This window comes from Carica papaya, chromosome 4 (genome assembly GCF_054855325.1).
Source record: "Carica papaya isolate Zhongbai chromosome 4, ASM5485532v1, whole genome shotgun sequence".
Taxonomy (NCBI): Eukaryota; Viridiplantae; Streptophyta; class Magnoliopsida; order Brassicales; family Caricaceae; genus Carica; species Carica papaya.
In genome coordinates this window covers 17,082,117-17,106,633 of record NC_142312.1, presented here as the reverse complement: position 1 = coordinate 17,106,633, position 24,517 = coordinate 17,082,117, and the positions used below count along the sequence as shown (strand labels likewise).

The 24,517-nt window shown below is 34.2% G+C and overlaps 1 protein-coding gene across 3 annotated transcripts; it reads left to right on the top strand.

The window, feature by feature from the left end:
- The first annotated feature begins 1,018 nt into the window (after positions 1-1,018).
- On the top strand, positions 1,019-14,839 carry LOC110818565 (esterase/lipase/thioesterase family protein). Of its 3 annotated transcripts, XM_022047491.2 has the most exons (9): positions 1,022-1,384; positions 1,460-1,611; positions 1,823-1,951; positions 2,114-2,245; positions 3,240-3,382; positions 3,477-3,574; positions 3,714-3,808; positions 13,055-13,108; positions 14,388-14,839. In XM_022047491.2, the coding sequence occupies exons 1-9, from the start codon at positions 1,222-1,224 to the stop codon at positions 14,592-14,594; spliced, it is 1,173 nt and encodes a 390-aa protein (XP_021903183.1). In that variant the 5' UTR covers positions 1,022-1,221; the 3' UTR covers positions 14,595-14,839. The 3 variants fall into 3 exon arrangements, with proteins under 3 accessions (XP_088074117.1, XP_021903183.1, XP_021903177.1); XM_022047485.2 differs by having other exon boundaries at positions 1,023-1,611; XM_088217991.1 differs by lacking the exons at positions 13,055-13,108; positions 14,388-14,839 and adding an exon at positions 12,537-12,957 and having other exon boundaries at positions 1,019-1,611.
- The last annotated feature ends 9,678 nt before the right edge of the window (positions 14,840-24,517 follow it).

Sequence of the window (24,517 nt, the reverse complement as noted above, 5' to 3'; positions counted from 1 at the left end):
ACTTGAGGGGAAGTATTGACATGAGCTGTGAAAGAGCAATTATAGGAATTACAAAATATTCTACTTATCAACTTAGTTTTATTCGTTGTAAATCCAAGTATTTTGCCTAGATTAACGTGATTAGCTTCTTCCAAATTAGGTTCATGTACAGATTATATATAGTCATCATCTGTTATGTTTTAGACATACGAAAAAAAAATATTTTTTTCATTTTTCTTCTCTCTTCAACAATTAATTCTAATTTAATTAGTTTACTCATATGTTAGTTTTTTTTTTCACTTTTATATTTAGTTGGACCCAAATAGATAAATTTAAAGATTATTAATTTTAATGTCTAATCTTGTCCATAATATAATTAGGGGCAACTTTTGAACTTTCACTAGTAAAGAAGTAATGAGACCTCTTACTTCTACTTATGTTGCTTCCTTTTCAAAAATTGACTTCACTTGATAGTACATGAAAAGTTACTTTAAAGTTAATTAATTGTTTTTTTAATCTATTTTTAATATTTAGGATATTGTTTTTTTAATCTAACAAAGTTAATTAATTATCCTTCTAATATCATTTCAAGATTATTAATATATAATAATAATAATAATATGTCCTAAAATATTAGTAATAATATACACAATTTTTATTAATTTTTTTGCCAAATAAATCTGCTTATTTTTTAACAATCAATACTTTACAGAACACACAACTTTTTATTTCTATATAAAATTTATCTTTTCATTATTCAAACAAATTTCTTTAACCATCACTATAGTAACGCTTTGTTTTAAATCTTACAAATTTACTTAATTATCTTCTTATTATTTTTTAAATTATTAAATATAATAATATAAATTATTAAATATTTTTTTAGAAAAAAAAATATTTTTCTATTTATTTTTTTTACCAAAATATAGTTAGTTATTTTTAACAAATATTTTATTGAAATAAATAACTATTTATTTTAAATTAAAAATTCAAATTCCTGTTACCGTGTACCCATTTTTTATTGCATCCTAGACGTCACCCATTCTTAACGAGATAAAGTGCCAAAAACCAGAACCAAATTACGTGACGGGAATCGCCATTTTCAATTGGCCAATAGTTGCTGTTCCAATATTCCATCATATAACTGCAACTACCACTCGTCTGCGAGTCCAGCTTGGGGACGACTGGCCTTGTTGCCTCTGGGGCCAACCTGGCTAGGCATAAGTTTCCCATCACGGACCAATGGTGAGAGCCTCCTTCAGTTTCGCCTCGGCTCTTCCTTGCTTCCGCAGCTTTGGCAGACCAATCTCCGCCTTCCACGTCGGTCCCGCCACCAAGAGCCAAGTTACCAAAATGTCAGCAAGCAGTGATCACCACTCGTCGATAGAAGTTATAGCCGGCGCAGGTAACCTCTTCTTCCCGGTGCTTAAGACTGTTTCGTACGATCCATTCCCGCTGATTGGCTGGAACCGCCACGTAGAGACGATCTTCGCAGCGTTTTTTCGCTCCATCCCCGACGTCAAGCTCCGTCGAGAGTGCCTCCGTACTAAGGACGACGGCGTCGTTGCCCTCGATTGGGTCTCCGGTGATGATCGTCGCTTGCCCCTGGAGTCTCCGGTTCTTATTTTGTTGGTATGTCCCTTATTTCTTTCACGAGAAAATTTTCCAATCGAATTAATTAATCAGTTTTAATTTGCCGATAAAATCTTAAAATTGATTTCGTTGATCACTACTATATGACGCCTACACACACGGGATTTTAAGTTACGCTTCTTTCAGTGGGTGTATGACTTACTTGTTATTAGTGGCTACAGTAATGTTGACTGTCAACGTTATATTGCAGCCAGGTTTAACGGGAGGGAGTCAGGATTCATATGTGAGGCATATGTTGGTCAGAGCAAGAAGTAAAGGATGGAGGGTTGTGGTGTTCAACAGCCGCGGTTGTGGAAATAGCCCTGTTACCACTCCTCAGGTACAGGTTCTTCATTGTTGCAATTTTGATTGGATCAATTGCTTAATGGATTTGTCATGATTAATGTCGTTTTTGCGTTCATGTAATATGCGGATGTCTTTCTAATTTACTTAGAAAATACTCAAGAAAAGCATATGAATACTTCATGACGCTGATATGCAGTTCTATTCGGCTTCATTCTTTGGAGATATGCACGAAGTAGTGGCACATGTTTCCAAGAGGTACCCGAAAGCTAATTTATATGCTGTTGGTTGGTCTCTTGGGGCGAATGTACTTGTTCGTTATCTGGGTCAGGTAAGATGCTTTCTGCTTGACAAAATGTTTTATTTTGTTACTTAGTAGCTTCTAGTTCTTAAAATTTATTCCCTGATACTAAAATCAATAGACATGCTCTATTCTTCAGTACCTGTTATTTCCCTTTTTTTTTTGAGATACGTGCCTGTTATTTCTCCATTCTCTATCATTTCGATCAACCTAAGTTCACACTTAAAAGGTAGTGTCGTGTTTAAATAGTTTTGAAGTTTGTTTTCTTTTGTCTCCCTCCTGCCTGCTATAGAGACTGTCTTGTTGCTTCAATGCTTCTTCATCACAGATGTAACATAATTTGTTGGAAAAAAGACATAGTAATACAATTAGATTTTTTTCTTTGTTTCTTTAATTCAGTGGTTCCTTTCTATGTAACTGAATGAAGTGCAGAATCCTTTTTCTTCACTTTTCTAGACTTCTGATCGTCCTCAGGCCATGCCTTACATAAATATTTGCGGCAGTTATGCACTTCCACTTCCAAAAAAGAGGTTTGCTGATTTCTGCTTGAGTAGAATATTCTTTCTGGTAATAAAGTATAAAATTTATTTAAAGAAAGAAAATGAAGAGAAGATGAAGTTAATGAGATTTAAGAGGGTCCAAAAGGAATCAAATGTGTAACGAATTGCATTTAGCCTGTCCATTTAGTTAGAATGTTGAGGTGGAGTGATCCCCTTCCAAATTTATGCTGTTCTGCTTTAAATTATTATTCCTAAGAGCCTCAATTTTTTTTGTTCTGGATATAGAGAAGATGAACCCCCAAGTGAGGGTTCTATGGTGGGAGCTGGTGATTCCAAATGGTTATTGCCCTGCTCTCTCTGACTTTCATTTTATAGATGTTTGGTTGACTATTTGAGAAGAGGAAACTGCCTGCCTTGTTCCTATAGCCATTAGGAGTACCTATGCTGGACTAACAGACTTGTCTCTGTTACATCTTATATAGTGCTTCTACTTAAGTCATATTTTCATGATATTTTGTTTGCAGGAGTCTCATACCAGCCCCCTTTCTGGTGCTGTCTCATTATGTAATCCATTCAATTTGGTCATTGCAGACGAGGACTTCCGCAAGGGCTTTAACAATGTCTATGATAAAGCTCTTGCAAGATCCCTCTGTAGAATTTTCAAGAAGTATGATAAAATGCCTATTTCTTATTTTTAGTTATTTTAGCTTACAATTGATGCTCGATTTGTAGTTAATGCCGTTCAAATGCATGTTTGGCAGGCATGCTCTTCTCTTTGAAAACATAAGTGGTGAATTTAACATCCCATTAGCAGCAAATGCCAAGACTGTCAAGGAGTTTGATGAAGGCCTAACTCGGGGTATGTGTTTCTTTTATATGAGAGTGATTTTCTTTTTTTAATCTCTGTTTTCTAAGGTGCCATTAATGCTGCTAGACTGTAAATAATTTGTTGCAAAGATATGATGCCAGCTTATACTACTGTTTTAAACTCCTTGCAGTTTCATTTGGCTTCAAGTCAGTGGATGAATACTACTCTAACTCAAGCAGCTCGGACTCCATAAAGTTTGTCCGTACTCCTTTGCTTTGCATTCAGGTATTGTTTATGTTGCCTCTTAAGTATCCGTTTTCTGAGTCTAAAAATTTAGAAAGTGCAATCAAAGTTTTGAAGGCTCTGATCTAAGTTGATTTTCTGAATTATGTTGCTGCTCCGGTTGACTGTATGAGGCCTTTTGCTGATTTCTTCATGTTAGAAATCAAGCTGTCTCTCTAATCTTTTTGTAATATGGTAGTTTTTTGTAAATTATATGGACGGTTTATACATGGGCCTAGAGATGTTTGTTGAAACCCTTTAGAACAAGAAATTAACAGCGAAAGAAAAGCTTTCAGATCTCGTCTCCTCTTGACTTGTAAGGACATTTCTCGTCTGTCAATTCTGTGCCAGGCAAATCAGTCTAAGTCATTGCTTCTAGATGAAGATAACTTTCATGGTAGTTAGTGATATGGAACCCAAGATCAACGGTGAAATCCAAAACTCACACAATATTCATAAAGAAATAAAAACTTAAATCTTAATAAACCCTCCCTATTTAACCCACTATCAATAAAGTGATAGGAAAGAAGGTAATCGGAAAATTAAAAAAAAGTTAGAAAAATATCACAAGTATATCTTGATAAGTTGATCCAATTCTTTAGAAAAATATCACAAGTATACCTTGATAAGTTGATCCAATTCTTTGCTAAATAAGAAAGTTAAAAACACATCACTAGTTGAAAATAACTTTATACTTTTATTATCTCAAACTTGAATAAATACAATTGTAAATTGAAAACATATTTATAGAGTAGATCATTATGCATTATAAGAAAATGAATCTCTTAAATTACTTGTAAAAATTATAAAGAAAATTAAATATTTTCTTAAATGAGAAAATAATAAAAATTAAGAGAATTATAACCAAAATAAGGCGGATAGGATCTCCTTTTGTATAAATCTTTTTAAATAGGGAAGATTTTAATTAATTGTGGAGATGATTGAGGGAAAATTTAAGGAAGATTATGGCTGGTGAATTAGTTGCCCCCATATCTTCCCAAAATCTATTAGATTTAAGCTCCCATTAAAGCATGAGATTTGTTTTTCTCTTTTTCTTGAATTTCCATGAGGTTTAGGAAGGAAATTAAAGTGTTGGCCGCTTTCGTCTTTGAATGGATAGATTGGTTGTAGTTTTAGGAAGATATGGGGAAAGAAAAGTCGAAAATTCCCGTTTGGGAGGAAATCCTTTTCGGGTTGGGAAGACTCCTCCCACATGGGAAGATTTCCTTCGTGTTTTCTCATGGTTTCCTTTTCCATTTGAATTAGGATGCACGTACCATTATACCCTTGACCTAATGGGCTTGCCTCTTTTATGGGTTTCCTTGCTTGATCCAAGCCCTTCTTCCTCACTTATCCATTCTTGAATAAAGAGTTGAGAGACTTGTTGGAATTTTTTATCTCTTCCTCTTGTAATGGGCTCACTTGGCATAGTATTCTTCTAAAGTGATCCAAGTCCTTCCAAATTACTTGGATCTTACCTTGCTCTTCCTTTGCTGCATGTCTCCTCTCTTGAGTGGACCTTGCCACATGCTTTCTTCTCTTGGCTGCCCGAAAAATCTTCTTGGCCGCCCATCATCTCCTCTTGGCCGCTCATATCTTTCTCTCCTTGATTTGAATTGTTTGAATTATGTTTGGGATGACTTATGCTGTCCGTGCTCATATCAGTTAGCTTAGATCCAAACCGGTGCAATTGGGACTAATTAGGGTTTTTCTTTATTATTATTTTTTTAAATAAAAAAGTGCAAATGTGTATTAGTATAAGCACCAAAAAGTGCAAAACATGTACAATTATTTACATTTCAGTCCTCTACACAAAACAGGACTCTAAGAGCCTCACAAAACAACGGAGGATGACCCATCAACAAAAATTCTAGGGTCCTAAACCATCTATTTTTAAGAACATAAAAACCCTTTGTATCATCAATGCCTTTAAACGCTGTTCTATTCATTTCCTTCCAAAAAGTCCAAATAAGTGTGATTGGAACCATTTTAGCAAATATGCATTTGTCTTTAAGTTATTCCCAAGCCCATAGTTCTTCCTTGACTGATCCTGCCATCACCCCAACTAATCTCGATCGATTTATACACCATGGTCTGTAACAAATATACCAGAGGACACTGCAGTAAGAAGGGACTGCAACTCTCCTCTGTCTGCTTGCTGAGATTGCAAGCGTTGACCAGAACCAAACCTGTTCTCCTAAGTTTATCAATTGTCAAAATACACTCCCTACCAGCTTCCCAAGCAAAAAAAGAAATTCAAGTTGGAACTTTGACCTTCCAAATTTGTTTGTACAGGAATGGATCATCACTAACCTCACACAGAAACAGCCTTTTGTACCAAGATTTTACCATGAAGGATCCCTTTTTCGTGAGAGTCCATCACGGAAAATCAGTATTGTTACCCGGTGATACAAAAGCCAAGGCTCTCATCAGCTTCTCATACTCATTAAGCTCCCAGTCATTCAGATTTTGAAGAATCAACACCTGACACACCCCTCCTGCATCAGCATTACTCACAAAACAGTCACTGACCCGCATTCCCAGGGTTTTCTTTATTATAAGGGTAATGTTTTCAAAATGAAGTTTTTCTTCTAAAAAAAAATAAGTTTTTAAGATAAAGTAACCAACCTTGCAACTAGATAATGAATAGCCTCTGTTGAATCTTGGGTATCTCTTTTCTGGTATATTGTAATAGTTTATTCATGTTATCAAATAGAACACTTTGCCAACAGTGTGTTTTCTTCATAGTGTCCTCAACCATATTCGCCTAGGATTTCTTGTTTTCTTTGTACAATATTTTTTGGACATGAAAGATTAGTATTGATGTGAAAATGTGGAGTGACCAGCATGATTGCGAGAAGGCTATAAGGTCAATTGCTGGTCAAAGTTACAAGCAATTGGACACTTGACATTTAATCAGTCAAAAAGAAAAGCAAAGAGCTTAAGAGAAAGGAAGTTGTGGTAGCAGGAAGAATAGCTTACTTTATTAGTGATTCCCTTACCTTTGACAGAAGAAAATGTAATGTAGAGTCAACTAAAAAATTAATTTTAGGTAGAGGCGAGATGGAGATGTTATGCCTTCATTTTTAGATGAGTATCTATCATGTTGTTTGTCTCAAGGTGTTTACTCTTAGGGTGTATTTAGATGATGGTTTATTAATGTATGCTATGATAATTTTATAGTTTTACCTTATTTATTTGCATTTGCAGACACATGATATAATTTTTTGGTAGTTGTTGCATGGTTCTCAAAACCACTATTTTTTCCATTTTTTTTAAACCACTGAATCGATAATTTTGTGTGGTTTGGATAATTTTTTTTCATTTATATCCTTATTCTTTTTTGTTATTTATATTTATACCCTTAATTTATTTTAATTATATATATACATGTTTGTATATATTTAATATATATATTCATGTATATATTTAATTATATCTACATATATCTGTATATTTAATTATATATATACATATATGTAATATATTTAATTATATATATACATGTATCTATATATTCATTTATTTAATTATATATATTAATATGAATATAAAAAAATATCTTCTTTTTTTTTCAAATTTCTTTCATTTAATTGCACATATATACATACATATATTTAATTATATATACATATAAATAATATATTTAATTGTATATATACATGTATATATTTAATTATATATATACATATATTTGTATATTAATTATATATACATGTATCTATATATTTAATTATATATATACATATATATAATATATGTAATTAAATATATATATTATTTAATTACATATATTTTTTATCTTTTTAGTTTTTCATTTATTATTACATACAATAAGATACAAATAAAATAGACAATTTGATCAAATATACAACCATTCATACTATCAATGTAAATAAAAATAGTTATCATTAGTGTACATTAATGCACAATCTTTCCAAACATAGTATAACTTTTCCATTACCATACTTTATCATTACCATATAATACCATACATTAATAAATTGTTTTAAAAATCATCCAAACACATCCTTAGGAGAGACGTTCTTAATTAAGTGATTATGATAACTTTCTCTTTGATCGCTCTTATTACCTTCTCTTGGTAGCTCAGATATTTAATTGTGCTAGGTTGATTAAAAAATTAACCAACAGGATGACTTATTTCTTGATATATCATGTGCTTAGAATATGCCATCACAAATTTATAATCATACTAGGTTTCTCGTTTGCATAGATGACACTGACATATTTCTACCTTACGATTACTATAATGTGCTTACTATCTTGTAAATATAGTAGATAATATTTGGTTAATGTTAGCAAGAGTGGTTTAATAGGCATTAGTTTGGAGGATCCGGTAATTAAGGGTGTGGCGGAGTTGGTTGATTAGGTGCATTATATTCTCTTTGCCCATCACTTATATGAGTGTTCCTCTTAAGAGTAATTTTTGTTCTTGCATTTTTTTGAAACTTTGTACTTAATAGGATTTTGAAACATATAAATTATTAGAAAGTTGGATTGTACTTTCTCTTTATTCAGGATATTTATATAGAATTTTTCTTTATTCTTAATTTATTTTTGTAATAACTTTTTTTGTTTAAAGCCCCTAAAAGTAGCTAAGAAACTTGGGAAGTTATGTGAAGCTTTTAATGGTTAGAAGCGGTTTAGTTGTCAAGACTCTAAATTATATCTTAACCAAAGTGCTGGCACATCATTAAAGAGATTTATCTAAAATGTTTGAGGAATTCTATTTAAATAAGAATATATAAAGTATGAATTTGCTCAAAAAGAATAAGTCTATGAAGGTCTTCAATTATTGTTAGTTAGTTTAATGATAAGTTTATACAAAATTATCATCAAAGTTCTTTCGTAAAAACTTAGTGAGGTCTTGGATGACACTATTTCGCTGAACCAGAGTTCTTTATGGAGGTAGGTCAATCCTAAACACAGACTAGTCTCAAAATGAGGTTGTCAAGTATATTTGAAGGAAGAAAAGAAAGTGGTTGGTTCTCACATTAGATTATGAGAAAGCATATGATAGTAAAGATTTGAAGAAAATAAAATACTAATTTTATTTTTTATTTTTTATGTTTACATTTAGGAGATATATATAGAGTAGATTAACCTTATTTTAAGAGAATTTTAATTATAAGATATAATTTTACTATTAGAAGTATAAATAATAAAATATCATATTTAGCATAATATTCTATTTAAAATAGAGGAGAAAAAGATACTCGGCACGAAAAATGAGGGAGGAGGGTCTCCCCCACCAACGGCGGCACACTGCCTGGCCGGTGCATTATAGGCTAGCCTTCACGCGCATAGAGCCTATCCATGCAGGCTTGCTGCACGGCACACGCACAGTGTGCAACGCCTATCCACCCGTGACAAGACGCATGCAAGTCTTGACCCCGCACCGTGCGCGTAGAGGGGACGTGCACACTGTGCGCATGTCCGCGGCTACTGTGCGCGCATGCACAATGCCCAACACCCACGCGGGCAATCTGCATCCCCGCAGGATTTCTTCCTGTTTTGCCCTTTTTTCTGATTTCTTTCAATTTTTTATAATAAATTTGAATGAGTTAAACGCAAAATTAAATAATAAAATTTAAAATTAAATAAATTTATATTAAATAAAAATTAAGCAGATTTACGAATCATGTTAAATATTAAGTAGGGTAAATTAATTAAGTTTAACATGGCCAAAGACCCGAATGAATAAAGTTTCTAAATTATTTAAGCACAGTAATGGGTGGTGTTATAAAAGTCGAGGGCACGCCGGGCAAGTGACCACGCATGTCTCCTAAATAGCGGAGTCACGCCGGCCGAACAATGGAGCACGCCCCCCAAGGGGCCGCGCGAGCTGCCCGAGGCACCTGGGCGTGCAGGCACACTCACAAGTGCTCAGAGCCCCGCGCGAAGACTGTGCGCCTCGCGCGCCACGCTGACGGGATGTGCGCACAGGCGCACATCTGGCTGGCAGCGTGTGTGCGGCACGTGGGACCCCCGCGGGCGGGGGAAAAGTTTTCTGCAGCTTTTCCGCGGGATTTTTCTGTTGTTTTCTCCATTTTATCTGAAATTTCGAAAATTAGTGATAAATTTACAAAAATAAATAAATAACAATAATTTTTAAGTAAACTCAAAATTATACGAAAAATTTAAAACAACAATTTAAATAGTTAACGGTTTTAGAATCCGAATAAATGGAAAATTTAACACAACACATTAAGCATGGAGGTTCCGGGGTGTTACAACACGACTTCATCTTCTTTTTCTCTTTAGGATTTCTGCAGGGTAGCTGAGAGACTAGAAAGAAACATGAAGAGATTTCTGCGGTCAGGAGTAGGGATCACCCATGAGATGGGAGATTTGCTGTGAATCCAAAAATTTAGGGGGTCTTGGCATTTGGAATTTAAGATCAAATGTATATCTTTATTGGTTAAATAGTTTTAGCACTTTTTGCATGAACTAGATGGATGGATGCCTTAGTAAGTAGATCTACGGCTTATCAAAGTCCTTGAAGATCCATTTCTCAGGTTCAATCTACTTACGCCACACATACCTGATTCCATGTGAGAGATTGAACTAGGGTCAGGTTTTGGGAAGATACTTGGGTGGGAACCCACCATTGACCACCAAATTTCCTATATTCTCCAGTCTTTCTGCAAAACGCAAAGCCTAATTATGTCACTAAGGGGAGAGTAGCCTGGAATTTCCACTTTAAATGGAAGAACCTATCTAATATGGAGTCTTTCAACATCTCATCCTTACTATCCACTTTGGAATCCATTCAACTCTTACCCCAGCTAGCCAGCAGGTCCTGGACCCTTGAACCATCAGGGATATATACATGCAAGTTATTGTTCAACCCTATTTTCTCTCTGTTCCACATTGTAAAGGTATTCTACAAAGCATCAATACCTTTAAAGATTAATGTTTATTCGTGGACTCCCTAAATAAGAGGCTTAACACAAATGAGATGCTCCAACTCTGTCGCTGTCATCATGCCTTGTTTCCGGATGTCCAGATGTCTGCCTAATGTGTTTTAGAGGAGGCAAGATCTGCTTTCAACTCTTCTTACATTGCAATGTGGCCTGGAGGATGTTAACAAAATTGGTGAGTTTGTTCGGTTTGAACTGGGTAATGTCTCTTGTTGTGGAAAGCTTTATTTGCTCAAACATCTATGGAGTAGGAGTGAGGAACGGAGCAAAACCCCTTTGGCAAGGGGCAATTTTTGCCAGATTATGGTGTCTTTGGTTATTAAGGCACAGGCAAATTTTCCATGATCATTCTACATCCTTGGAGGAGATATGGAATAGGACTATTGCAAAAGCACATGGATATTTCCCACATATTTCTATTACAGAATTCCACTGAAATTGGGAATCTATTGTCCATGATGTTATAATTGTGTGATTGTATATAATTCTTGCTCTTGTTTTCTTAACTTAGTTCTTGAGGAGGATACTTTACCCTCCACATTTGTATTTACTTTGTTCTCTCTTTTAATAGTATTTATTTAATTATCCAAAAATTATATATGTTAGTCAAAAAGTCTATGGCAATTCAAGAGGAGGAAGGTGAATTAGGTTTTTAAAATGTTTCTTTACAAAAATTATGAATATTTCAAAAACCAATCTACACAAGTAAAAATATTGAATTTCAATTTTAATAGTGAGAAAGAGAAGGTATAAAGAATCTAAATGCAATTTTGTAGATGTTTGATCACCAATTATGTACTTTTGTCCTCTTCTCAAGCAACCCACTTGAACTTTTTCACTGTCATCAATTCATAAAAAACTAGTTTAAGTATGGTGCTTAATTCACCAATCTATTATTTTTTCCTTCCAAAAACACATTCAAGAGGTTTTTCCCACCTCTTTGGAAAACCCCAGAATTCTCAAGAAAAAGTTAAAGAATATCTCTCTCAAAGATTGAAATATTACAAGTGAAGACACTACTATAAATTTTCAAATTTTTGGCTCAATAAAGAAAGATTAGTTTCTTCTCTTGACTTGCTCTAAATCCTTGTCGGAAATCTAGAAAATCGTTTTTATGTGGTCTCTAGTGATTAACTAGCCATTAGAATCAATCAAGGATAGATTTTTTTGGTGAATTAGATGTCCAACAAACGAAGTGTATTTAGATTCCGACATATATGTTGTGATGCATGCAACATATGCCTATGTGACATGAAAACTTTTTGTTTGTTGTGCATTATGACCCATGAACTTTTTATTTGTCACGCTAATGTATTGAGTATATCACATGAACTGCAATGAATGGACTCTGTATGTCCTAATATGTTGTCTGTGGTTCATGTATTGCAACATAAGGAACCCTCTATACGTTAAGCTTATGTATTGCATGGACATATCCCTGTGATACATATAATATTTTAGTTTTCTTTTAGCGAGATTTTAAATATTGTAGGAGTCATAACCTTTTAGATTTTCTTCCTTTATAATTTTTGTTATTCATTTTAACTATACCTATATAAAACTTAACTACCAACAAAAGGGGGAAGACGATGATGAATTAATAATTCCTTTTATTAGGGTTTTTTTCATATTATCTCTTCTGATATTCGTTCTTTTGGTTGTTATTCTGTCCGCATATATCCTATTCTTTTTACTTCTCCCTACATTTCTTCACTCGATCTCTAATTTCTTCTGATCTGTCATTATTCTTCTATTTTTATGAATTTCATAATTTTTCACAACCGCAGAGTAAGGATGCTAGATTCCTCTTGTGTCTTCACTTGCAAATCTTTTTCACAAACAATCTTGTTCACAACTCTACTAGCCAGAATTCAGTATGTACAAATACTGTCTTGGAAGTGAACATAAAGAGGAGCTACTTTGACAGTTCTCTGGAAATTTTGGTTGAGGGGAAAATATTAGGCTCATGAAAAGACTGTCTCCAACCACCTATGTTGCTTTCTGTTAGTGTAGTTTTCTTTTCCTATCTTTTTTTTCTATGCTTTAAAAAATCTCTTCCTCTCAGTTAATGTACTTCGGCAATGTGTTCTGTGAAAATTATTCATGCCAAGAAATGAATATAAATTTTCTGTAGTTCTTAAGCAGTTGAGCTGCTTTTAGACAGAAAGTTTCATGTAAAGAAAAAAGAATTAGATGATTGATGATACATATTTTACTCTGCAGCTATATTCTATGTTTTAGAGAAGGGATTAGGAAATGAAATTTGTGCACTTAACTTCATTTATGCAATTTTGGTTGTTTGAAGGCTGCAAATGATCCAATTGCTCCAGCTAGGGGAATTCCTCGTGAAGATATCAAGGTATGTTGGTTTCTGTACCTTTTTTAGTCATGCTAGAGTTTTTTGCTTGATGGGAATTCATCATTCACCATAAGCATAACATTAGCATGCTTCCTTTTTCAGTTGAATTGCCTCCAATGTCTCTTATTTTAGGGGGATCCCAACTATATATGATTGAGGCAAGGACAGCTTTTGGTCCGTGAACCTTTCTTTTTTTCTGCCTTTTCTGTTGTCATTTAAGTTTTAGCTGGATTAGATTTTCTGACACCACTCCTATAAGTCCTAGCTTTGGCAATTTGTAGGAAAATTGTGTTAACCGAGTCGTTTTCTTTTCTGTTTTTCTAAAATGCGAAATTGTTCCAGTATTTCTTCACCCTCCTAGTTAACTCTCTCTCTCTTAAAAATAATGTTACTGAACATCCTTCTATTTTAAGGTGTATAATCATGCTGTATCGTTGATAGATCCAATTGATAATCTTCTTCAAATTCTTTCTTTGAGAAATTCTTAATGTCAATTTTTAAGTTCTTCAATCAATATCCAATTTGTCTTGTTGCCCATACCTACCCATTTTGCTAACAGAGTGAGATTATATAGAAAAATACAAGATCTTGTTAGTGGGTTGTTTATTGACCACTTGTTTCTTTTCTCGAAGGAAATATACTCTTTCACAGTCTAATCGTTAGGTGGGGAATATGGTAATTGGGTCATTTCTTGGCAATACATTTTGATGTGGAACCATCTAAGTCCTAGAAACAGCCTCCTTATTTAGACTTTAGATGGTTCTGCGTCACATTTTATCCTAATTAGTATGTTGTCACAAGGACCAAATAATCCTCATTTCCTTTTCTTCCCTCCTTCCATTTTATTTCTTCCTCCAAAAGGAATCCTTAGAGTCTGCCTCTTAGAGGAAACAGAATGGAATTATGTAGTCAAGAAAATTACAATTTTCCATCAACCACACTTTTGGTAGTTCTCCACCCTTCTCAGACTTCGATCTAGAAATTAGAACTGTTTATGTGGTTGTTTTAGGGTTAAACTTAAACAAATGGTGTGGATCTTGCTTGATCACCATGGGTATCAAAAATCCACTCAACCAATTATTCCAACAGAAACTATCTTCAATTACATTTAACTGGTAGTTATGTTAAATTGAGGCTCCAGTTGAAAACCATGTTTCCTTTGATTCTGGGACACCACAGGGTGGTAGGCTATTCAGCTAGCTAGTTATCTTTTATTCTTGTGGCAGTTGGAAAAGAATGCATTTGTTTACTTTTCACCTTTGTCACTTCGTCACCACAGGAAAATCCATATTGCTTGTTGATAGTGACACCGAAAGGTGGGCATCTTGGGTGGGTTGCCGGTGCTGAAGCCCCACGGGGAGCTCCTTGGACAGATACTGTTGTGATGGATTTTCTTGAGCATCTGGAAAAGAGTCTCTCTAAATCCCTTGTAGGTTATAGGAATTTGGAAGGCGTCCACAACTTAGATAAGCTAGAAGTGTGTTAAATGGCAAATAGTATTTATAAGAACCACTGTTAGAATTTCCGTCATGTAATTATTGGCCATCATGACCCAATATGTAATCAAGTTGAGAACATTAGGCTATTGTAATATCATTCCTTGGGCCAGTTTGTCCCATTATTCTTGTAGCCTACGAGAGGGACTACATTTCTATGTATCATGAATTCATTAGTGAAAATAGTTTATGTATTAAAGACGAGTTAAATATTTGATTCACGGCATTTAACTCATGATTTCAGCTTATTGTCCATTCAGATTGTATCTTGTGTCTACCTGTGACAAATTAACAGCTTTAGGAGGCATCATCTTCCCGAAAGTGTCTCTGAAATGGCATGAAAAGCAATCTTTCAATTGGATTTGTCTAATTTCTTACCGCCTCAGTAGTTGAAAAATCCAGAGATGTAATTTGGTTCAGAAAGACCTTTAACGCTTCCATACTTATCTTTTCCCACATTCTGAATATCATGGTGCTTCCTTGATAAAATCAAACAATAATAAATTTGATCAATTGTACAGTATAATATAATATAATAATATAATAATGTGTTATTAATTAAAAAATATTCTATCTTTATTAGATATTAAAAAATATATATATATACTTAAAGGAATTTCAGTACTGAGATTAATAAATCAGGAATAGGAAGATTATGCAATGCACGAAAGATTCATATTAGATTTGATTCATGTTATATTATAATTTTAGTTATACATGTAAACATAAAAAAATATTTATGTTTATCTAAATTATTTAATTAATTTTGTATTAAATAAAATAAAAAGAAAATAGACTTCGTTAGTAATTGGGCTTCTACCAATGTAGAAATGGTGGGTGGAATAAAAGATACGTCTAATAACTTTCAATCAACTTTAAGCATGATTACTTAAAAGTAACTTAAAAAAAAAAATCTTCATTGTACATACTATAAGAATTAAATATCAAGTGACTCCATGTTCATTATGGGAGTGGTGTTTTTAAAAAAAAAAAAAAAACGAATCTTAGCTACCAAACCTTTATGAACAAAGGTCCTCTATACCAAACCTTTATGAACAAAGGTCCTCTATACCAAACCTTTATGAACAAAGGTCCTCTAGCAAATGTTGAAAGAAATTCTTTTCTAAGATAGTGAAATAATAGCATAAAACCTTCGAAGTAAGAGAAAAAGCTTTCTTCTCCTCCTCAAAATCTTCCTCTCAAGAACAAAAGCAAGCTTTCTGAGAGTAAGAGTAAACCTTTTTCTCGATGTATTATTTGAAAGCTTTTTGGCAAAAAAAAAAAAAAGATATGCTCAAGTCTCCAAATAATTCAATTCGGATCCCTAATAAACAAAATCCTTCAAAAAATTGAAGAATCTTTATTTTTATTTAGAGGTATCAAAAATCAAAATCCTCTTCATTTGGATCTAGAATCTCCATGCAAATATCATTTGAAGATGTTCAACAATCAAGAACCAAAAGTGTTTGATTGTTTTTTCAAATAATAAATCTCTATAAAAAATCAAAATTATTTGACATTAAATAATTTAACCCTTATATTAAGATATTATTCAAATAAATTGAATCACAAAAATATCTCTTTATAAAGAAAAAGAATAAAGCCACAAAGTTTGTGTTTCATTCTTCACTTAAGATATATTAACTTTTTTTTCTGTAACGAATTTCTTGTCTATTTACTTTAGACGCAAAATTGTTGTTAGGATATAACTAATATATTTACATATTTCTATTACAATAAAATCATATAATAAAATATTATTCACAACTTTATCTCTGTAGCAACAATGACTACATCGTTTTCTTCAAAAAAATAAAAAAATCACCACATCTTACCAATTAAATATATTCATAAAAAAATTACAATGTCTTACTTCATATTGTTTTATACAACCAAGAAAAAGAAAATAAAAGAAATTACAAAAAGGATTTAGATTAGTAAATGTATAAACATTTAGCATATGTTTGGGTTAAAACAAAAATTTTGTAAAAATTTATTTCATATATTTATATTTAATCTAGCTTTTGAGATGATTTAACTTATATGAAGCTATTAATTCCAAAAACAAAAGAAAAATCTTATATGAAACTATAAAATTGATTGAGAACCTTACCCAATATGACTATTAAAATAATTACTTGGAATTTGGGGGGAGTTAATAGTCCTTTTAGAGTTGGTGCAAGAGAACTCATTAGAATTCATAATCTGGACATTTTTATTGTTGTTAAGCCCCGAATTACAAGTAAAAATATGGGTAGAGTTATCAATACTTTAGGTCGATGAGCTTTTGTTAGCTCTGAGTTATAGGATTCTCAAATAGTATTTAGGTCTTATGGAAAAATTAGTTGAAGCCTAAGGATCAATCATTTGCTAAAAGCTAAGTATTCACTATTAGATTAACCATAATAATATCAATTGCTACTTTAGGCTATTTATGTTGGCCCTAGAGGTAAGCAATAAACAATATTATGGAATCATATTAGGGGTTTAGTTGTAAATATGAATGATCATTATATCCTAGCTGGGACTTCAATGATATTGCTCTTCTTATGGATCAAATTAGGGGGAGGGAGGGATTATGTAATTACTAAAATGTGCCCAAAATCTAGCTAAAGTCTATTCTAACCACAACCTTATTTAAATTTCCCATTTAATTGGTCATTTCAAAGTCGCTTGGAAACCCACCTAGACCTCAAAAGATTTGTTATCTAAAATTGGTCTCATGATGATAAAACTTTTTATGAAACCATAAACCACATAAGATAGTGCCAAGATTTAGAGCAGAGAAACTTTTGGCACCTATACTAAGTCTACTTATAAAATAGAAACTTTGACACAATGCTTTACATCACAAATACTTTCATTTCCTTGAAAATCTTTAGAGTACTCTCTAAGTCCAACTCTCTTACCTTCTCATCACATAAGAGATCTTAATAGTTTTAAAAAGTTTGCACTAATAGATTAATCATAGGGGATACAAATACAAAACTATATTGAAATATTTATAAAGTCAAGGAGTTCATTTTGTACCTTAAGTATTAAAGATTATGAGTAACAAGTGAAAATTTTACCTAACAAATGAATATCCTAAAGATGTCATGTTTGCCTAATAAATTCATATCCTGCATTATGAAGTGCATTAGAACTGTAATAATGCAAATCTCTATTAATGGTGAAGTAACTAAAAAATTTACCCCTTTGATTGGTATTAGACGAGGAGACCATGTTGTCCCCTTATATCTTTGTTTTGTTATTGAGAGATTGAGCCATCTAATCCAAAATAGCATTTCACCAGGGGAATAGAGACATCGAAGGTCATGTAGACATGGTTCGCACATCTCGTACCTCTTCTTTATTGATGATCTCATCTTTTTTGTTAAAGCTTTGTCAAATTAGTTGAGTCATAACAAAATGCGCTGATATGTTTTATGCAAGTTCTACACAAAAAAGTAACCACTCTATATCCCATATTGAAAATTTTTTCTAAGGAAGTTGCTAGAGAGCTCAGTAAAATGAACACAATATCCAGTACTACAGATTTGGGATAATATCTAAGAGTTCCACTCATTCACTCAAGAACCACTCGTTGTACTTACTAAGGGATTGTGGATCGTATTCAAAAGTGTCTTGTTAATTAACATATCTTCCATCTTTCAATGGTTGGGAGAACCACTTTAACCATGTTTATCATTTCCATAATTCCATCATATACCATGTAAATCACTTTGCTCTCATAAGGAACTTCATATGGGGGTCCAAAGGTGGGAAACCTAGAGTCTCATTAGTAAAAAAGAGTTGGATTTGCAATGTTAAAAAGCAAGAAGGGTTATGCATTTATAAAAATGTGATATCCAAATGGTGTGTTGGAGACTCCTCCATGAGTAGGATAGTTTATGATGCAAGTTCCTAAAGCTAAATACTTCCCTGATAAAGCTGCTTTGAACATTATGAAGCCTATCCCATCCAATTCCTTGACTTAGAAAATATAGCCAATATAACTTCATCGAAACTAAGGATGAGATGGGACGTTGGTAACATAGAGTTGATTAACTTATGGTAAGATAATTGGATTAACGATCGCTCCTCCCATTTAACTTGAAGAACTTTGTGCCTCTTCTTCACCTGGATAGAAAAGTGGCCTCATATTTAAACCTTAATGAATTATGGAGATGGAAGGAGTTTCTTGACCTCCTTCCTTTAAGCCTCAAAAATGCCTAGATTAGGATGAGACTTGAGAGTGCAATCCTAGATAAGTAAACCTAGCAAATTACTTGTTACAGGACCAAATCTGTCTACTTTTTCATCATTATGCTCGCACATAGTAAACCTAATTAATTATGGAAGGTTATTTAGAAATTATTAGTGCCTGAACGAATCAAAAACTTTATATGGCTCCTAGATTATAATAATTAACAAATATTGAGAAAAATGTTGCCATTTGATGAGTGATGATTAATGGGCCAGATATCATCTTAAAAGTGAAAGCATACTTCATCTCGTGCGTGATTGTCTGATGTCCAAGCATATGTTAATCCTATCAATACTTTTTTTTTCTTTTTTTTTTATATGTGGATTAAGTAAAACCTTTGTATTAGTGTCAACATTTATAGCATTGTGAGTTGAAAGGTAATATTCCTGACTACCACTTAAATTATGGCATCCCGCTACCTAGTGGGAAGCGATGCCCAATATAGAGCAATTACGAGTGTAAGTTTATTTAACTGAAAACACTTAAGTTATATTCATCCCTTATAAAAATTATAATTACTCATATGAGACTTTGAAGTTAGTTATCAAAAATATTTACAAACTATATTCAAGTTACTTCTATAATTACAAAACAATTATCCTTCAAAGTATGGCGCACTTGTGCACTCAATAATCTAGAGATTCACGAATGGATTTAAACAAGCATCAAAGGGCAAATCAAGAGATAGATCACTTTCTTCAATGTCATTTAGGGGAGATGGATTGGGGTGAGTTCTATGAAACTCAATAAAGTAAATAGCATTATAACCATACTATTAATGTTTCAAATTTTCATTAAGGCAATAAGTAAAACATATTTACCATTTGAACACTATATTGCGTGATTGAGTCTACTAAAAATTTCATAGCAAAATTTAACTTACAGATCTTTAAAATAGCAACCTCGATCTATCCCTAGTAGCATGATCAAATGTATGGCAAAGCAAATCATTCAGAGCAATATACAATTTAACCAATGAAAAGACAAGTAGACAATATTAACTATTCTAATTATTTTGACTCAGTTTAAATTTTCATTGTTTATAAACCTTTGCGCGAAACCATTTAAGCCAATATCAACGGAGGGTGAGCAAACAGTTCAGTTTAGAATACAGTAATTCAAATACATTCTATGATCACAACATTATTTCCCCACTGTGACTTTTACAATCAATCGTGATCCACCCTCGTCAGAGGGAAGGCTAGTACAGTTCTCATTCATAGGGAATGAATGGTTCACCAACAGTCAGTAAATAGATCGATAACGGTAACCCATAATAGTTAAATAGATTCAGGACTTTCTTTGTTAATTTTACGTTTATATCAAAATCAGTGATTGACCTTAAAATAGATCCCAAATTTGTTATATCATTTCAAGTAACTTGAAAATTTCCTATTGTCTGGCCTAATGGGCCCACCGATACACTTTTCAATTGTTTTCCACCCGATAGGACCCATTAAAATTGTTCTCAGCCCGTTGGGCCCCTAAAACTTAACTTGGACTCTATTGGAGTCCATTTCAAATTTTTTGGTGTTGGTAAAGCCTAATAACATATTCTGGGCCTAACAAAGGCCCACTAGTTGATTTCTAGGCTCCTAAAAGCCCACTCAAGCAATCCAGCCCATTCAGGGCCCATTGTCAGTCTAAGGCCACGAGGGAATCCCTCGCTGCACCTGCTAACTAGGAGAGATATGAGCTAGCCGTGCGGACCTTTTGGCATATGGGTGTGCCTAACAGAGTCAGATAGCCTAGCAAACCGCACATTACCGCGCACATAGAGAAAATAGTTCGGACACCTTAGGCATGTTAGGATAGGCCCTAATGCATAGGGGTGCATGCCCCCCCTTCACGTATGGCATCATGCCTACGCACTCATACGGCACAGGATGCCAGCACGTTCACTTGTGTAGCACAATATGCTCGTGCTCGCTAGCGACACAATATGCATCTCTGTTCTCTCATCCGCACAGCATAATGTGCCCTTGCACATGCTGACCTACGCCTAAGCGCTTGGTTGAGTAAACGCTTGCACACGTGTTGTGAATGCCTGGGGACTAACCTCCGCACTGAGGCACCACCAAAGCAATGCCTGCACAGGCACGCCCATGTCTTCCGCAGACTCCCTCGACGCATATGCATGTTGGCGAAGCCCGCATGCGAGTGAACTGTTGTGCGTATGCATTGCATATCTGGAGCTCTATTCCTGCACATATGCATGTCTGGACAGTGTCTCTCACATGTCTGGAATGCAGTGGTGCCTGTGCTACAACTTGTATACGGCACCTTAGTGCCCTTTTTTTGACTTTTTCCAATCACTCACATGCATTTTTTATCTCTCCAAATTTATCTTCTAAACATGCATAATCATAATACTCAAACTTCTTAACCAAATCAAAGCAAAATGTTAATAAATGTTTGATTAAACAATATCAAACACAAACAATTCATGCATGCAATTTTAATTATTTATAAACAATGTAGAAACCTCATTATAAGTATAAAATATCGCAACCATCCTTACCGAAGGTTAATTGAGGTTTGGTTTCCAAAAAGGCGATGGAAAAAGCCCTCGGGTTTGAAGAAGAAGACAGTTGCAACAACAACTAAAGAGTTGCAGGATTGGTCTTCACTTGATCTCGAAAAAAAAAAGGTTGTTGTAAAGTGCATTTGCACCAAAAGAAAAGAATGACGATGTAAGTAGGAAGCTTACTATTTGGGGAAGGAAGGAGGAGCTTAGTGACAAGCTTACTACAGGGGAGGAGAAAGTGACAGCTCCTTGCTTTTCCTTCTCACCCTCAATTCTCTCTTTTTCTCTCTGTAGCTCGAGAATTCTTCTTCTTTTTGAATGGGCAAAGGAAAAAATGAAGAAATGAGGAGAAGATAAGGTTTAAATATTAAATTTTGAAGCAACGTGATCAGTCAGATCACACGCAATGGAGGGCAACGGTTGATCGGCTAAGTGGTTGACCGTGCATAACTGGTGAACACTAAGTGACAGCGTGCTGCAGTAGAGGGGGTGAAGGTGGCTTGGCTAACCAGTAGCCGGTCAGTAAATAGTGGACAAGACCTATCCGCATGTGTGTAGGTGCACAGGTCTTATCGCGCGGGCGAGGGATTTGCTGTGAGGCATGTCCATAAGGGTTGGCTTCAGGATTTGAATCCCCCGAGTGAATTTTCTTGAAAGAAATTTATTTTCATTTCCATTTCTATTTTAAAAATGCATTTGATTTATTTTCAAGTGTTTGTCAAGATAATTTTAAATAAAATTTAAAATTCGAAAAAAAAAAATTAACACCAGATAATCCAAGGTTCAATCAAATAACTGAGGGGTTGTCACGTAAATTATGTGGAAGAAAAGGAACAAGTTCATTATGAAGATAGTTAGCACATGATTATTTCCCCATAAGGAGATTATTCGCACAGTGTTACACTTTTAAGAGACCTATAACAGACAAGGTCCCATAAGGATTGTTAATGATTCCACTCATATCTAATGGGTAGGTTGGTAGACTCCGTCTATTAAGTGGTTTAAGCTCAACATTGATGACTCTACTCGAGGCAATTTTGGTAAAAATATTGTAAGTGGTCTCATTAGAGATATTTGAGATAATTGGGTGACAAAATTAATATAGAACATAAGAATAAGTGGTTTTGGACAATTGCATTCCATGGTGTCTTAGAAGGGCTCAAACTTGGGTGGACTAGCTGTTGAAGTCGACTCCCTTCATCTCTTGCGAGTCATGATTTGTAAGGAATAAAAGATTCAATCTCATGCATTCATTAGGAATATAATATATGCGAAGACCACATTACCTGTTGGGTTCACCATACCTTATGGATTTAACTGCCTTGCCACAAACTATTGAGAGCCTATAAAGATACATCTACTCAAATAATTGTGATATGGCTTGGCTTACCTTGTAGGCACTAGGTTCCTTGATGGGGGAAGGATAAAGAAAAATAGTTTTGACTCTCAAAACCTCACATAAAGTTACAATAGAAAACTTAATCACCTAATAACCCTCCTTACTTAAACCACGACTAGTAAATTGATTACAAACCAAGGTAATTGATAAAAAATAAGGAATAAAAAAGAAGTGATGGCCTACTCGATAAGTTGATTCTGACTCCTTGGCTTAATAAGGCGATCTGAAGCTCCCTACTTTAAAGATGTTTGAAGAACACTCTTACAAATTTAACAAAAACTAATTTGAAAATAAACCAGAAATTTTATTAATCTCAATATTAAAAGTTGTGATTACAAGCTTATTGGAGAAGCTTTTCTATAGACTTCAATTTTTTAATTAAGACTAGAAGTAAGATTACATATTCCTACTCAAACTCTTACGCATAATTAGATTAGAAAACTTGAAATTAAAATATTAAAATATTATAATCCTAATCCAAAAACGATAAAATAATTAAAATAAGTACTTGAAAGGGACTTTCCATCTCTTAGCCGAATTCCATGTGCCTTTATCTTCTTTTGAATTCCAAATTTGAGTAGAATTCGTCTTGATTTTCAACATAGGAATCACATGGTAAAAAAGAAAAGGGAAGGGATTCCTTTTTGGACACCAACTTCCCTTGTCTGCATGCTTCACCCACGTGGGCAAGCTTTCCTATATACGCATAGCCTACAAGTGTGTGGCTTCTCATGTACACGACTGCCCGCATGTGTGTCTCCCTTCTCTCGCATAAGCTCTCGACTTTAGCTTGTGACACTGCTCTTCCCACGCGGTGAACATGCTTCCATATGTACAGGTGTGGCTTGGATACGACCTGCTCGTCCTGCACATGTGTGCCTTAACGTGTGCGCCCAATGAGCCTCAAAGTCCACGTTACAGCTTAGGCTTCTTCCCTTTGGTGCAATCTCCTTGGGCTGAGCTTCTCATTGGTTGTGAGGCCTTGGAGTGCCCTTGATTTAGACCAAGGCTTGGTTCACTTCTTTTAATATACATCTCCAAGCCCACAAGTTTTTTTTTGGGCCTTTAGCTCAACTCTTTGATTTGTTTTGGGCTTTCTTTGTGGACAATACTGTTTATAAAAGTATTTAGAGGTAATGATTCTTTCCTATTTGGGATATTTCTATTTAGGAAATGAAGTATGCCCATAATTGCTTTCCTTTTAGGTTGGGCAAGTCATCTCCATTAGGAAGCACTTCTTAGCGCAATCTTGAGGCATACTACTACATGATCAATTACGATTTCTTTTCATCACATATGTAATATCTGGACTCAGAATTTGACCTAGAATTAATTTTAAATTTTAAAAAATATATAAAAACATAATTTTGAAATTAATAAATTTTTATTTAATGTGAAATTAGGAAAAAAAATAGGTTGAGGATGAAATTGAAAATAATTTTGGAAAAATGGGTGAAAATTTGGGTTCAGATGGTATTTTTGAAAGAAAAAAATCAGAAACTGGCTGTCAAAACGTAATTAAAAAAATTACACCACGTAGAACTGCCCAATCAGCAGCCCCGACGAACCAGAGCACGTTGCATGGCAATACATACTGACTCGGTGCCACACGGGAGACCACGTTGGCAATCCACGTGCCCGCGATCGAACGACCTGGATGCGTTCTCGCATGCGTAGATAATCTGGATCCATTCCCTCCTTAGGCGAGATCGGACAGTCGCAATTAAATGCAATGAAT